The 16652-nt window shown below is 36.9% G+C and overlaps 1 protein-coding gene and 1 long non-coding RNA gene across 7 annotated transcripts in view; one reads left to right on the forward strand and one right to left on the reverse strand.

Annotated features, from left to right (window-relative positions):
- The window catches only part of LOC121032134 (uncharacterized), a 36879-nt gene that overhangs the window by 16380 nt on the left and 3847 nt on the right, over positions 1-16652 (forward strand). Inside the window, exon 3 of one of the 2 annotated variants that reach the window (XR_005791096.1) lies at positions 6250-6401. This is a non-coding gene — a long non-coding RNA (uncharacterized LOC121032134). Of the gene's footprint in view, positions 1-6249; positions 6410-16652 lie in introns of those variants that run through there. The other variant, XR_005791097.1, reaches the window with a different exon arrangement.
- CEP128 (centrosomal protein 128) overlaps positions 1-16652 on the reverse strand; it is a 398532-nt gene that overhangs the window by 3455 nt on the left and 378425 nt on the right. For 4 of the 5 annotated variants that reach the window (XM_040477908.1, XM_040477910.1, XM_040477907.1 and 1 more), the window contains 2 exons: positions 13823-13931; positions 6213-6336 (listed from right to left, as the gene is read on the reverse strand). In XM_040477908.1, the coding sequence (XP_040333842.1) occupies positions 6213-6336; positions 13823-13931 (233 nt within the window). Of the gene's footprint in view, positions 1-6212; positions 6337-12085; positions 12216-13822; positions 13932-16652 lie in introns of those variants that run through there. The other variant, XM_040477911.1, reaches the window with a different exon arrangement.

Raw genomic sequence — 16652 nt, forward strand, 5'->3', positions numbered from 1 at the left:
AGTATGATGGGAAGTTTTCAGAATGCTAAGCCATAAATCAAGCCTGTATCTTCACTCACGGTGGGCTTAACGACAGCATAAATAAAATGAAAATCCCAAATGACAGACAAGCACAGGGCACTCTGACTGAAAAATATCTGAAAGGAGGACACTTTCCATCCAGATCCAAACTGCCAGAAAGCAGTCCACAAAGAACATTAAAGATTAGCGCAACGTGCCTCAGAAAGGGGACTTAATAGGGCACAAGTTCACAGCACTTCTCCACTTTGCACAATGCCGCTTTCCAGGACCCTGCATCAGATAAAGGATGCAGTGCTACCGCAGTTCTTTCTCCCAAGTAAACAGTTTAAAATGTGTGTTGTTGAAGGCAACCCAGCTTCCTCTGTGTTCATATCATTTTACAGAACTCCTGCCATCCTTCATTCCCTTATCCAGCTAAGTGCTCAGTAATAATGGACAAACAAAAGCTAAACTAGCATTACCACTACCCTAGGGATAACACTGAATACGAGTTATGCAGTATGATCTGATAATAGCTGGCTTCAAGTGCTGGCACAAAAAAACAAAAAACAAAAAAACAAAAAACAAAAACAAAAACAAAAAAAACACAACCAAAAACCAAAAAAACCAAACCAAAACAAAACACCAAACCCTTATAAAGGGGATATATTAGAAACTTAGATTTTAAATTCTATGTGCAATGTGACACATTTTGGGGATTGCTCTTTCGGCTTTCAGGTAAAAATTAGGTGACATAAATAGGTTCTTCTGATATATGAAGTACATATAAATACTGCTCTGAAAAAAAGCTGTGCACAATCACAAAAGGATGAAGAGGAACCATCTTGTTTTACCAAAAGAAGCATTTTTACCCCTGGTTAACAGACCAGCCTACTTCATTAGGAAAAAAATGATCAGTTAATTACTAATCTCACTAACTCTTTATGGTTGCCATTATTCTGATGTCTTGAAATGCAGGCACAGGACCAGCATTACTCCAGTCCACAGGCTGGCCCAAGTAAAGGACATAAAGGTGCTTCCAAAGATTCTTGAGGACATGACTATGGATTCCAGAGAAAGAAATCAGAGAAAGAGAGAGAGAGAGAGAGAGAGAGAGAGAGAGCCAGCCAGCCAGCCAGCCAGACATACAATTGGAGGAAATATTTCGAATTGAAATAGAGTATTTCAAGAACAAAGGGAGATGCACTGTCTCAAAGTAAAGATTTTCATCTTGTTGGCCAAGTGTTTTAAAGGCCATTTGAGCTCTTGGTGGCTTCAAATGATTCAAAAATACAACTGACTCTAAAATGGAAAATTTGTAAGAAAATAAAAACAAAAGGAAACCGTAATTTGATGGAAAACCTGATACTATAAAATTTAGACTTGTCCTTTTTCTTATTTTTTAAGTAGGCTTCACACCCAGCACAAAGCCCAACATGGGACTTGAACTCACCACCCTGAGATCAAGACCTGAGCTGAGATCAAGGGTCAGATACTTAACCGACTGAGCCACCCAGATGCCCCAGGACTTGTTAATTAAAAACAAACAAACAAAAAAAAAAACCCAAAAAACAAAAACAACAACAACAACAAAAAAAACATTTTAAGAAAATATTAAATCACTGTCAATTAGTGACTAATGAGCATATAATATTATCCTCCTTTCCCTCAGAATAAGATATTTTCTTACTTTTAAATTATAACATCTGAACTGTTGGTAGTTTAATATCCACTAATTTTGTTTAAAAAATATTGCTTCAAACCAGTATTCTGATCTTTTATACTGCTGACACAAAGCTCCAATATTTAAGGATAAATTGTTAACTTTTTAAAATTTAAATAATGCCAGTCAAAATGCTTTACTAAAGAATGAAAAATGAGGTTGTCAAATCATGGGGATCTATGGAAAGATGACAGAAGATAGTCTGGGCATGAACGTCCAGCATCTGCCAGTTTGAGGAAGAGCATTCATTCTGGAATGGCAATTGAGTGACTTCAATGCCTTAAACATAGCAAGTTATCATTAGAATTGCAGGTGATTAATGTATGGCTCTTATTTTACTATAGAATTCTTTTCATGTTCTCATCTATATGCTCAATGGCATAAGACTCCACATTTTGACAGGTGGAGGTCATCAGATTACATATTGTTTTGACTATCCTCCTGAAAGGCAATTAACATGCTGTTATGTTCAGAAATCCAGTATCCTCCTGCAGAGAACAAGGCAACAAGTTCTCATCCACAATTGTCACATGGCTTTGTACCATGGTCAGAGTCAAGCTGTGTTACAGAAGATACCCAGCCACAGAAGTTTTCCTAGGCTTTCAACTCTGAGTAGTCAGCCACTTGCCATTTAAATCCTTTTGCAGTTGGTGGCCCTGGAAGACATGCAGGTGCTCCAAACCCCTGACAGTCTGCCCCTTCATTGTAGGTTGTAGTTATTAGACTTCAAAGATCAACAGTTGAGGCTGACCTGGTGGAACACGAGGAATGACCTGAGTTGGGTTTGGATTTAGGTAGGATGTGGGCCATAGGTGTGGATAAAGCAGGAGAAGCTAAACTGGGGGCAGATGAGGTTAGAACTGGAAGGTTGGTCTGGTTTCACCAGAGCAGAAAAATTGGTTTACTTTGTTACTAATCAAAAGCAAGGGAGACTTCTCTGAAATTTGTTTGGGGGCTTGGAATCTAAAAGTTCTGTTTCTAGATGTAAGCATTTCTCCTAGCCTTAAATTAGATGTGTCGTGTTTTGTACGGAAATGAAACTAAATGGAATCTTTCATGGTTTAAATTTCTTTCCTCAAATAGGGATAAGCTGATGTTTTTATTGCTAAACATTTGAGAACTTAAAAGTTGAAAGATGTAACTATTTTTATATCATACTTTGGTGCATGAAATGCCTTTATATACAAACTTTCCCAAATTTTCTTTCCAGCTTAAGGTTCATGGTAGTTTTGATCCAAGAAAACCAGATGCCTTCGTGAGGACAGCTTCCTCATTTGAAGGCCATGAACATCACAAATTTCTTTCTTTTTTAAAAAAATAAATTAAGAGGAAATACCGGGATAGTTTGTTTGAGGAGGGGGTGTAAGAATCTTGGAAAAGGAATAATTTACTCAATGATCATTCCTATTCTTGGCTATTAAATGATGTATAGTTGGGTTTATAGTACAAAACCTGAGTAAAACAATTTGAGATTCCTAACCCTTTCCTAAAAAGGGTCTGGCTAAGTAAATATACCCATCTAATTATGTGTAAGAATTTGGCTCCATTTAAAACAATATTTGCTATTTTAATACACATTAAAGAAAATGTAACAATTACTATGAGTGTAAATACACCTTACATATACCACTGACCAGAGCCTCAAAAACCTTAGCTGAAAAGATGAAAATGAAAAAAAAAAAAAAATAGGCTTGTTTTCTGAGCTAAGTAGGTAGGCACTTCTAATCTATGTAACCTTTAAATTCAAATGCCTTATGTGTACTTTTTTGTTAAGCTATAGAATTTATATCTTTTACTAGTAAAGATATGTAAACTGTAACAATAAGAAGAAAAGCCGGTGATTCTGGGAAACTGGATGCATAAGATGTTATGTAACCAACCGGTTTCCAACCTTTAAATCAGACACTAGTCAAGGAAATAATAATAACCTTAGCCAATGGGAAAAACATCCAGCCAGATTTCTCCCAGCTGTGTTTCTCCCTTCTGTGGCCTTCAGTAACTTCAATGGAAGTTTAGTGTGTTTAGGGAGAAAGATGGCCAGAAGAATCAAAATTATTAAACCAAAAAGGTCAATCTTCAAATTAAGTCTTGGACCAGGCTCACTGCAAGAATAAGGTTGATCCCTTCCAATGTCCCAGTACTATAAGCAATATGGCTGACCAACCACAACTCAAATGGGGCTGATATCACAGGTTATTCTGCCAAAGGGGTGAGTGAAGGAAAAACAGTTGCTGGCTTTGAAATGTAAAAATCAAGCTATTAGTGTTTCCTTAGCATTCCTTTTGATTTCCAATTTGAGCTTACAGTGACTGACTGCAAGAGATAGGAAAAAATCCTCTGAGAAGACAGGTCCTTGGATTCAATTCCATATAAACAGAGGGCCAAGGAATTTTGACAAAATTTTTGCTCACAAAAAGTTGACTTTGCCTTTGAAGTTCTTGTGTGTTCCATATTTAAAGTCAGACACCTTCATTCATCCAACAGTAGCACAAGGTCTTCAATAATATGATATAATGGCTTTATTTTTTTCAGATTAAAAAAGGTCTTTCATAAGGTCCCTCTCCATTCTGTTATAAAATCATCAGCTAATATGTTTTCAAGGATTTTCCAGGTAAATAACCTGTGTTACCTTCAACTTTCAGGTCTAACTGGCCTGGTGTAATTTTTTTAATGGCCACAGAGGTACTAAGAGTGGTTTAAATCAATTCCTACTAAAAAAGAATGGAGTGCATGGCATTCCTACTAACACATTAAGGGAAAAGCTATTTAACTCACTTTTATCCATAATATTTAAATAAAATGTGTTAATATTGTCCCTTATTTTCTTCCCAGTTAGTCACTTAGACCCAAGGAGATAAAATATTACAGTATTGGTCAACACATCAATGCAAATATTGACATAATTTCTCAATACCCCCAGTATTACTATAGTGTAATATAGGTTCTGAGAAACACCAGGATTGTGAGCTGCTCCTTCAAAAAGGGCTATTCCCACTAAACCCCACAGTGCTCATTAGCACATTAACGGCTTGAAGTCCTGAGGTTAGACAAAACAAAACCAAACCTGTTTAATGTTGTCTAATGCAGAGTTTCTCAAGCTAGCCTGAACACATCACTCCTTTTTCATGCAATTCCTAATGCCAAATAAACTTTGGGTCATGCATAGCTGTTTGTGTCTCTTTTTTCCCTCTTAGCGCAATGACTGCCCCATAGTAGGAACTCAATAAAAGATTTTTGTCATGAATAAATGGTAAAACTCATGGTTGTACTCTCAGAGCTTATGGAGATTGTATTATGTAATCTTTTGAGACAAAGATCTCTGTTCTCTGTAGTAGCCTTTCCAATCAAGTTCATAAACAAAGAGTGTCATTTGCTCTGGACATTCAAATATAGTAAGTTAGTACGACATGGTGGTGGAAATAGAAGCATCTTCACAAATATGAGAATAAGCAAGTACGCTTTAAAGAGCACAAATGTAATTACGAAGGCATTGCTTTATTGCCCTTGTCTCTATGAAGAATTTTCCAACATGACCCAGTGGGATTTAGCTCCTGGTTGTTTTACCTTTCATTAGCATCATTAGAAATCTTTCTCCACTGGTAGATTAGCATGTAAAGAGCATAAGTTCTTAAAAACACTTTGATGTCAAAGAAGGCTGAGATGCTGAAGTAGATAGTACCGAATTATGAGAGAACCCTTGCGGAGTAAATCTCATGACACAGGAGTCTGGGAACTTTGAGTCTGGTGAGAGTAAAACCAGTGATGGTCCAGAATATGACAAAGTGATTGCAGTGAGATATTTGGCCACAAAAAGATAAATAAATAAGTTGTGCTATGAATTCTTTACAGTGTTCTACAATTCAGGTATCACTTGTAAATTCTTTATTGCTATTAAAAATGGATGATTGGGAATAAAATTTTAAGATACTGCATGTACTAACAGACTGCTGGGATGATGAATGTAACAATCCTGAGCATTTATAAAGCAGACCGTCTGGTATTATATATGCATATCTCCATGACATGTTATAACACATGATAATTTATTAGGGAGCAAGCATTTTTAAAAATCGATTGTATATAAACACTCCCTGAGTCGAAAGTGCTGACAACTTCTGCCTCGAGGAGAACTCATTTCCCTCCTGTTTGGCCAGTAATTATTAAAACATCCCAATTATATATCCAAATTTTGGTTCAAAAACTGGCTGACCATGCCTGAAAAAGGAAAATGCAAAGTGAAAAATATCTCTCTTTCTCGGCTGGTATAAGTTGCCAATAAGTTAGTTGTATGCCATTCATGAGCTGATATTACTTGGATTAGTTTAACTTCTATAATTTCCAAAGACCAAGTATAGTGTTATTTTAGTCAGTGTTTGGCAATGCTAAAGAGCAGAAGCTGTAGATACGTCTGCTTGATAATCCAGGCCAGACTGCAACAAGGACAGATATGCTATTATTTGTGAAACACTCATGTAGAGCAACGAATTACATTTTGCTTTTTTTGCTTTCATATTCCTCCTTTTTAGACTGTGGACTTGTCCCATCCATTGGTAAACTGCTGGCATCTTCCTTGATTGAAGGTGAATCTGGAGTAACTGTTCTTTTGGTAAATGCTGGAAAGGCAAGAGAAAAGACAAAAATAAACCTAAATGAATAAAATCCTTGGGCTGACAAAATTGTAAGTAATCATTGTATCTGATCTAGTTTTTTGTAAACTTTACAAGGACTAACAGACCTTCAGTGTAGGAATAAACGTAATAAGTTCACTGTATTTTGGAAAACATTTATTCATATGATTTAATTTAGGAGGGATCTGAAGAGTATCTGAGAATGGAAGATGTATGTTTGGTCAATATATAACAATACAAAGCACACACAGAATTTTGGAGGGAGAAATGTTAAGGGCCTTCTTTTTACAGAATCTTCTTTGTTACACAAACTGAGACTAGATCTGGAATCTAGGTTTACTGTTTTTCTACTACCTACTTCCCTCCCTTCTGAGCTCCAGATAGGCATGTCCAACTCCTACGGGAAATCTGCCTGCCTCATTTCTAATCTCTGATACCTGCCATTCCTTCTTTTCTCCTTCTTAGGAAGTGATATACTCCTCCCCTCCAACCCTGGTTTCTCAAACCTTAGTTCCCTCCTTCCTTTGTCCTGTCTGCTCTCCCCATCCAACTTAAGAGTAAATACTGAAGATTCTCCCTCCCAAATTCACCCTAGTTCTCAGGCTTCACACCATCTCCATTACTATCGCCTCAGCCCAAGCCACCATTTTCTCTCTTCCCATTTTCACTGTATCCCCTTCCCCACACCACCACAACCAGAATTATCTTTCCAAAAGGTAAATCAGATTATGTCACTCTCCCACATAACCCATCACCTCCATCCTCCAACAGCCTCCCAGGAAACTTAGAATGAAATCCAAACATGGGACTGTGGCAAAAAGGCTCCATGGAACTTGACCTTTCCTTTCTCTCTCCCCCAGACCCCCTTACTCAATGCTCCAACTCTCTAGAAGACCATACCCCTTTTCTTCTCTGTGGCCTTCATATTTATTGCTCCCTCTCTCAGGAAAACTCTTCCCACCCAATTTCAGCTCAGCTGGTTCTTGCCACTCAGGCTCCAGCTCAGCTGTAACCTCCTCGAAAAGGACTCTCCTAATCACGGATCTAAAGCAGTCCTGTTTTCCAGGCGCTTTCCTCTCATTTTACCTTCACAGCACCAATCACCATTTTAAATTGTTTACTTGCCACCACCTGTTTCTTCTATGAGAGAGGTGACCACTTCTGTCTTGCTCACTACTGTATACCCCCCAAGCCAAACAGAGAGCCTCTTACATAACCTCTTAGTAAATATTATTTGAAGAAGTGAATATACTTATGGGATCTTTAAGAGACAGTCAACTGGCAATTTTCTGGCTGCTTTCTAGACAGCATCTACAGAGTACCCCGTACATCATTATAATCAGAACTCAGTTATTTAAAAATATCTGACACCGGACTAGTTAGTGAAAAGATTGTCTCACCTACAAAAATCACCATCACATAAAATGAACCTATAAAATGGAGAGACAAAAAAGTTGTGCTTCCATGAAATAAATCTTTTAGTGGACAAGAAACTTTTTTTTACCTTTATCAGTACCCCCACATTAAAAAAAAAAAGTTTACTTATTTATTTTGAGAGAGAGAGAGCATTCAAGCAGGGGAGGGGTAGAGACAGTGGGAGAGGGAGAATGCCAGGCAGGCTCCACACTCTCAGCACAGAGCTCGACGTGATGTGGGACTCCATCTCACAAACTGTGAGATCAACCTGAGCTAAAGTCGGTAGCTTAACAGACTGAGCCACCCAGGCACCCAGTAACCCCACATTGTTAATACCACAGATCTTTGGTATTTTATTCTGCAAGGCTGAGGACAGACTACATATGAGGCAGTTCACAGTTAGCCAGTGGATCCTGAAGTACAACACAGAAGTGAAAAGAGTGTGCTTTTCTTGCTGTAGATAAATTGTTTTTCATTGGAGGGACTTAAACTCCCACTAAAGGCATCTCAAAACGCAAACTGAGAATAATAACTTTTCTTTTCATAGCAATGTAAACTGAAGTAAGAAAGCGAGAGATAGTTCCTTTTAGCAACTTTCATTGATTTGCTTTTTTAAGAATATCAAGTTAAATTAATATGTAAGATTCACAACAAAATCCTGTAACATTCCCCCCCTCCCCCATGAAAAATCATAGTCCTTTCTTTTGGGGTTTGTTTATTTTAATAAACATTATTTATAACAGTTTTAGAATTCCAGAAAATTTGAAATCTGCATTTATTTTTAAAATTTAGTACCAACTCCACACACATTAGGCATTTTAATCTCAAAGGACTCGAGATTTCGAGAAATCATCAGATTACTATAGTCCTCCCTCAAATCCAGTCTAGTCCTGGCCCCAAGAGTAAGGGCCCTGTCTTGAGAGCTGTGTTCCTTTAGCCTAAAAGGAGCTATACATGGAGACTAGTGGTCAGTCACTACTTATAAAAAGTAAAAATGACAGTTTCAAAAGCTGGCATTATTAAGTCTCTCTTTCTAAGCCCCCACTGTCCTAGAGGCTGAAGGTAATGGAATCCAAGCCTTCTAAAAGAGTGTCCTGAACCACGGCCATCACTTGTAGCCAGCCAGGATAAATTTGGTAGTAATCATGGCTCTAAATAATGGATTTCTGTGTTCCTATTTCCAATGGTAATATAAACTTACAATTTATACATTTCTTCCCTTCTTCCTGGCAGAAGGAATCTACCTTTTCTTGAATTGACCTGAACTACACAAAGCTGACATAAATTACTACTTAAAACAAACTTTCATTAATGCTGGATCGTTTCAGAGACCACAAATTATGCAGTATTTTCCCATTTCCTTTGTTTTTTCCATGGTCAGTGATTCTATGCTTTAGTTTGGTCACAGTTTGACAGGGCACCTAAGTCAGCAGAACGAATGCCTCAGCATCTACGGCATAGACAAAAGGGCCTCATCCAGTACAAATCCCAACTTGAGTAAGAAGGAGCCTGTTCTGTGGGCTCATAAACTCATGTCTGCCTCAGCACCTACAGTTATTTACTCCTTACATCTCTATACAGGTCTAAACTGCTCTAAACTCCAACCCCCAGCTTTCATGTTCCATTTAGAAGTTAACAAGAAAATCGAATACTTGCTAGTCAGACATAAAAGCTGGGTGTTCTCAGTAGCATTTTATTTTTACAAGATGCCTTTTTAGCCAAAGTGTACATACACCTATCAAACAGCACCAAAGGGCCACACAGGAAGACAGCGGCCTCTTACCTCCTCCCTCCCAATCCCACAATCCTGCACCCCAGAGTCAACCACAATCAACTCTTTTAGCTTTATTTTCTGTATTTACTTCAATTTTTGTAAGAAAAAGCAGCTTATATTGCTATTTTCTGATTTATCATTTTTAGACTTATTCACACCCGTCCACTTCCCTTCACCCCATCCTCCTTATATAGTTACATTTGAACTTCTAGTTGTGTCAGTAGTATTTATAATATCATGACTACGTAAACATGGCTCACACAAACCTAATAAGTATACTATGACAATGTTTCTTTTCTTGCCCATTTTTTCCCCCCTGGAGTTATTATTTGACCTATGTTTTTATTTTTGTTTTTTTTTATTTGCTCTTTCTCTGAGACTATCATTAATTATTTCTAATTGCTCAATGAGATCTGCCATATGTCTTTCAGTAGTTTTTCTTTTAAGTGCTCAACTGAATCAAATAACCTAACAGTTTGTTTATTTCCTAAAGATTTTCCTGATGGAATCTTTCCTTTTTTCTATCAATCTGAGAGAACTGAACATGAGTGTCCAGATTAAAAGGGCCCACCCATCAAATAGCTAGAAAGGCAGATAAAGTAAGACCTGCAGGGAGGCAAATCATCACAAAACTCACTGTGGTTAAACAAGAGATCATAAAAGGTCCCAGGGCTGGGGGTTGGGTGGTAGTGATGGTGGAGAAGATCGCTTCTGAGGAGTGGGGTCAAAAGAAAAAGACAATATTTTTCAACAGCAATTTAGATTTTGGAAGAGAATACTACAATGACTTCAGAAGGAAAGTCATTTTCAACCCAGAATTTTATAGCTAGCCAAAGTCTCGTCAAGGGTGAATAGAAGAAATCTATTTTCCGAAGTACAAAGAATGAAAGCAGTTACCTCCCTTTTCTTTCTTTGATGTGCTAACCACAAAAGAAAGAACTGAGACAAACAGAGGAAGGCATGTGTTCTGAGAAACTTGGGCATCAGCACAAGAAGAGGGTGAAGAAAAATCTCAGGATGACAGTCGGGTGGGCCTTTCTAACCTTCCTACTCCAGGCTGTTGTTTTCTCCTCTCAAGACCCTCATTAACCAGGTACTATTCTTCTGGAATGGATTTTCTAAATATCTTTTCTTTCCTACGGTCCCATTCTTTTTCTTCTATTTTCTTTGTGGTTTCAACTTTGTTTTCCACCTTTCTGGTTTTTCATATTTTAAATTTCTTTTTGAGTGGGGGGAGAGGGGCAGAGGGAGACAGAGAGAATCTCAAGCAGGCTCCATGCTCAGTGCAAAGCCCAACGTGGGGCTTGATCCCACAACTCTGGCATTATGACCTAGCTGAAATCAAGAGTTAGATTCTCAACTGAGCCACGCAGGTGTTCCCATATTTTAAATTTCTGAGACCTCTTATATTGTGTTCCTTTTTCATAGCATCTTGTTCTTCTTTTTAATGGATGTAATATTTTCTATCTCTGAGGACATTAATGCTATTTTAAAAGACACATTCTGTTCTCTGTGTGATCAATTTATTATAGGCTCATTTTTCTCTTTGTTGGTCTTGAGATCTCTCCTCTTCAATTTTGGAGGTTTAAAAGGAGGTTAAAGAAAAATTATAGTTCAATTTCTATAACTAAGCTGAAACTGTGCTATAAAAATGGAGAAGCATTCAGGGTGATCTAAAATAATACCACATTGTGAAAAACACAGAAATTTCAAAGTTCATCACAAAAATAAATAAGAAGAACTATGATTTCTAGAAATAAGTTCAATTCAACCACTGAAAGTTATTAACAATAAGGCACCTATGATTAAATTTTTAAAAGTATTCTTGAAACCATGCAGGTAGGAAGAGAGGAAAATCATAAAACAGGCTTGTCAAAAAGAGGAATAGTAAAGCATAAAAGTATAAATTAATAAATTGGGGTGCCTGGGTGACTTGGCTGGTTAAGCGTCCGACTTCGGCTCAGGTCATGATCTCATGGTCTGTGAGTTCGAGCCCCGCGTCGGGCTCTGTGCTGACGGCTCAGAGCCTGGACCCTGTTTCAGATTCTGTGTCTCTCTCTCTGCCCCTCCCCTGTTCATGCTCTGTCTCTCTCTGTCTCAAAAATAAATAAATGTTTAAAAAACATAAATTAATAAATTAAATAAGTTAACAATAAGTTAATGAAGAGGTTTACTTTTTAAGCTAAATTTTTCAGTCAGAATTTACAATAGAGACTATAATATGTATTTTCATATCCAAGTTATGTATTCAATGATATTTTTTCCCATTCTTATTTAACTTTACTTCCTTTTGAGCTAGTATATTTATATAAAACCTATGGCTTCCTGTGAGGAATATCTCACAGAGAAATGACCACCACTGGTCTTGAAATGCTACTGAGTAAAAAGCTGGATGTAGTTTCTTTCACTGCCTGTCATAATATTTAATAAAATCTAAAAATCTTGATGTTTTCCCACAAGGTCTCCCAACCACTACTTTCTAGGTGCCTTTCCATGGAGTCTTAGGAAAGTCATCATGGTGAAATTAAATAGCAGAATACTGACCTCTGTGCTCATATCATGGTGCTGATTTATCTCCAAGCTCCTGAATGTCTTAATGGGTGGGATACTATGATGTTTGCTGGTGCTTTGTCCCTACTCTCCTCTCCTCCATGTTTATGTACATGAAACAGACCTGAGGAAAATTTTCCATTTCTTTATATGAAACATAAAAAATTTGGCCTATGTGTATATCAGATTCTGAGGTACTATAATCAACTTGGGATACAATCCATATTTTTTTATTAAAAATTTTTTAGTGTTTATTATTATTTTTTTTTTTTTTGAGAGAGAGAGACAGAGAATGAGTAAGTGGGGTAGGGGCAGGGAGAGAGGGAGACACAAAATCTTAAGCAGGCTCCAGGCTCTGAGCTGTCAGCACAGAGCCCGATGCTGGTCTCAAAACCATGAACCGTGAGATCATGACCTGAGCTGAAGTTGGATGCTTAACCGACCGAGCCACCCAGGCGCCCCGAGATACAATCCATATTGGAGGGCAGCTGCCAGATTAGAACAGCAGGGATTTTATGCAGCTATATAAAATCACTTGGTAAAATGGTTAGGACAGGAAAGAGAAGATGCTCAGCCTCTGGAATAAAATAATAATGATATAATAAAAACCAAACCATTTATCAGAAACTGATAAATATTTATTCAATGAATGCATGAATATAAATCAGCAAAAATGAGAGTGATCACTTTTGGATCTGACCTACTTTTTTGTGGCTTATTTTGGTATTGTATTTTATAGCACCTGCATTTTTTAAATGACAGAGTTGTCAGATTTAATATACAAACTCTATGCCTGTGGTAAATTGAGGAGCTAAATGATTATCTAAATAAGAATCCATGAAATAACATTTGAGATCCAATAGTTTAGATAAAAGTGGACTTAAAAAAAAGAGTCATATACTCATTCATCTAATTAACTGAGCATTTACTATGTTCCAAGTACTATGTAGGGCACTGAGGAAACAGTGGTGAACAAAACAGACATCGCTCCTATCATGGAATTCACACTTTGATGAAGAGATTAATCACTAAACACAAAGTCACTCAGATAAAAAAAATAAATCAGAAGGGTTTTAAAGGAAAACTTTAATACATTATGGGCACTTTTAACAGACACCATACTTAAACCTGTAGGTTCCAAAGGCTTCTTTAAGGACATGACATACAAGCTGGGACTTGAAGAATAAGTATAGTAAGGAAGAAGAGGCAGAAATGGTGTGGATAGTATCCTGGGTCAACGGATTCACACCTTACTGACATTGATAACATTTTATACACATTTACAGGATATTCACAGAATGAAATCCAGCCAGTAACCAAATTAGTATCCTTATTCTTTGCACAAGATTATATATTTCTGATTAGTTCTATGAAAAGATTTACTACTTTTTGATGACTTGAATTTTATAATAATATTATCCAACTTCCTTTACCCACTCTTCCACAGTTACCAGAAACCACCACGTACAAATATGTGCTTAAGTAAAATTATTACCTTTGGCGATTCATTGTAAGTTTTTCTGAAAAGTGCAAGGACTAAAAAGAAGGGATTCCATACACTTTTTAGTAAATTGGGTAATATAAATGTTACATGTATGATCCATAATAACAATTTCTTCAAACTCCTAACATGACTATTACTATCGTGTGCTTGCCTTACACTTTAATCTCTCCATGAGTTGCCTTTCCTTAAATCCAATTTAAAAACTGGTACAGGACTTCATTACTTACAATTCAAGTGTGAAAATCGTGGACTAGACAGGAAGTGACCGCGATCAGGCCAAGACGGGGAGTGGTCTAACCTATGAGCATGGGAACTCTCAGCAAAGATTCCGTCATCCTAAAACAAAGTCAGTTCAATGATTACAAAATGTAAGGATTGGGATTCATTTAAATATACCGAAAATGAAACTGAACGTCAATATACAAGCTATGTTATACAACAATTTAATTGTAAAAAAAAATATGTGCATGTTAAAGAAAATATGAAAGCATTAAAAAAGAGACAGAAGGAAATCACCCATGGCTGTACCAGCATGACATATTTCTTTCCAGTCTTTTTTTCCTGTGGATAGGATTTATACATGTTCTAAAACTGTGTTCTTCATTTATTTACATTAATACTCTAAGCACTTTTGAAGTCTGTATATTATCCTAACCTTTAGCTTGTGGTACTCATTTACTATCGAGTGGATAAACTATGCTTTCCTCAGCTATTACTTTATTCGGCATTTAGGTGGTTTCCAATGTTTTACTCCTATAAATAACACTGTGAGAATATCTTTAAATATATAACCTTTTCTATGTTTAGGACTATTCCTTATGACAAATTCTTAGGTGGAAATACTGGGTCAATAAAAACAATTTGATGTTTTTAAATACACTTAGCTACACTGCATTCCATAATGATTACACTAATTCCCTTACTCATTCAACAAATATTTAATACATAAACTATGTGAATAGAGAATAAGGCCCTCTCCTCATGGACTGTATGAATGTGTCCTTGTACCCAAATCTTAGCTGAAAATGGGAATGAATTTTAACTTCAAGTAATTTATTAATTAGATTAAAAACAGATACTTTAATGTATTTTTTTATAATAGTGAAATTGCAATTGTTTTCTCTTGAATGTGTTCTAACCACTTACACGACACTTTGCTTTTTTCCTTCCCCCCCTCATTCATTCATGCAACAATAATTTATTGGGTACTTAGTATGCACTGGTCAAAGAGCAACAAAATATTGAGGTATGCAGTTATGAAACCTTCAGGCTTGCAGAAGAGAAAGGTGCCAAATAAACTACACAGAATATAACATAATGAAGAATTATGGTGAGTACTGTAAGAAGAACAGGAAATTATTAAATTTAGATTAGAGGTCCAGAGGAGGCCTCCTTGGGAGGTGATATTTAAAGCAATATTTGAATGTTGAGTATGAGTCGGCCAGGCAGAAACTTATGAGTGGAGGATGAGGAAGTGGGAGGGAAGGGGCGCAGGAGATGGTGGTCTGGGGCTGATGTACCAGCCTTGTGTGAAGGTGCAGAAGTGAGAAAGTTTAGTGTGTTTGAAGAATTGTATGAAGGCCCATGACTTCCACACAATGAACTGGGGGGGGGGGGGGAGGGGGGAGTGAATACAGTGATATCCAGAGGTGGGATCTGGATCTGGGATTTCTTTTTCTTAAGTACCATTACACGGCAATCAAAGGTTTAAAATCAAAGGTTTTAGATGTATATTTCTCAAAGATACTCTGGTCACCATGTGGAGAACAGATTGGAATGGCGTAAGTATTGAATTGGGAAGACCAGTGAAAACACTGTAATTGAGGATAACTGTGGGATCAAGGGCGAAGAAGGGATCATGAATGCTGCCAGAGTCTAGGTGGTCCACATAGATCCCTCAAAACATGGACCCACAGAATAGGGCCTCATGCCACAGGACTATTTGATGAATTAGTTATAATTTTCTGTATCAGGTACCATGTTAACATTTTATTTGTCACATACATATGTATGCAAATCCAAAAGAAAAGCCCAAACAAACGATTTTATATAGAATCGTAAAAGGCCCATTTATTCTGAGCTAAAAGCATGGACATAATCCTTAGATGATTCAAGATAATTAGCCTCATGTACTAAAAGGAAGTTTAGGTCTATTTCAGATCAAGGCCCTGAGGTTTTTTAACCAAGTGACTTATGGTTTTTACTAATTATGGGGATTTCATAAAAAACTAAAAATCATTCACTATAGGATCTCTGGAAAGAAAAGGATATACATTGTGTCCCCAGTGTATTTCAATAGCTACTTATATGAGCTGACACAGGACAACAGAGCTAGCTTATCACAGTTCAGACATGAAATACTTAAGGCCTGGGTGGAGCTGGAAGATGCACAAATGAAAAGGAGAGTTACGTTCTCAACCAGTGCTAGAAATCTCCATTTAATTATGGCTTCTATATGAAAAGCATGAAGGAGAAAAGCATAATAAATGGCTTCCCACTAACAGAGGCTTTGATCATTATGGGCCAATAAGAAAAAGAAAAAATAAGGGAAGCAAATGTACTTTTTGCCCATTGATACCTGGGCTGAAAAAGTGAGAGAAGAGGAGCGGAGTTGCAGGTTTGGGCGCCTTCCTGAATGAAACATAGTGCAAAGACAGCCTCAAGATGAGCCTACCAGAGGAAGGATAAAGCACCCAAAGACATTCAAATCCTTTTCATTCTTCCCAAAAGGCACTGTTTTAAATTTCTAAAACAAAAGCAACTAGCATCAAAGTGTGAGTTATATTTTTTCTATTTACAGAAAAAGAATAATTTACATTTCAATTATAAATAAACCAGCTAATTGACATCTGACAATTAAAATATGTCACTGACATATTTCATTCTTAGCAAATTTGGAAAATACAGAAGAAATTGAGAAGAAAATAATGCAATAAATTTAAAAATAGCCTTTTAGCCTAATGTAAAGGTATGTTTTCTGGTTCTTCTTTATAAATACCTTTTTATATTGGGATTCTATATTTGTTGACAATTTTGTTTCCTAGTTTTTCATGTTTA

This window comes from Herpailurus yagouaroundi, unplaced genomic scaffold, assembly GCF_014898765.1.
Source record: "Herpailurus yagouaroundi ecotype Mexico unplaced genomic scaffold, PumYag 141, whole genome shotgun sequence".
Classification (NCBI taxonomy): domain Eukaryota; kingdom Metazoa; phylum Chordata; class Mammalia; order Carnivora; family Felidae; genus Herpailurus; species Herpailurus yagouaroundi.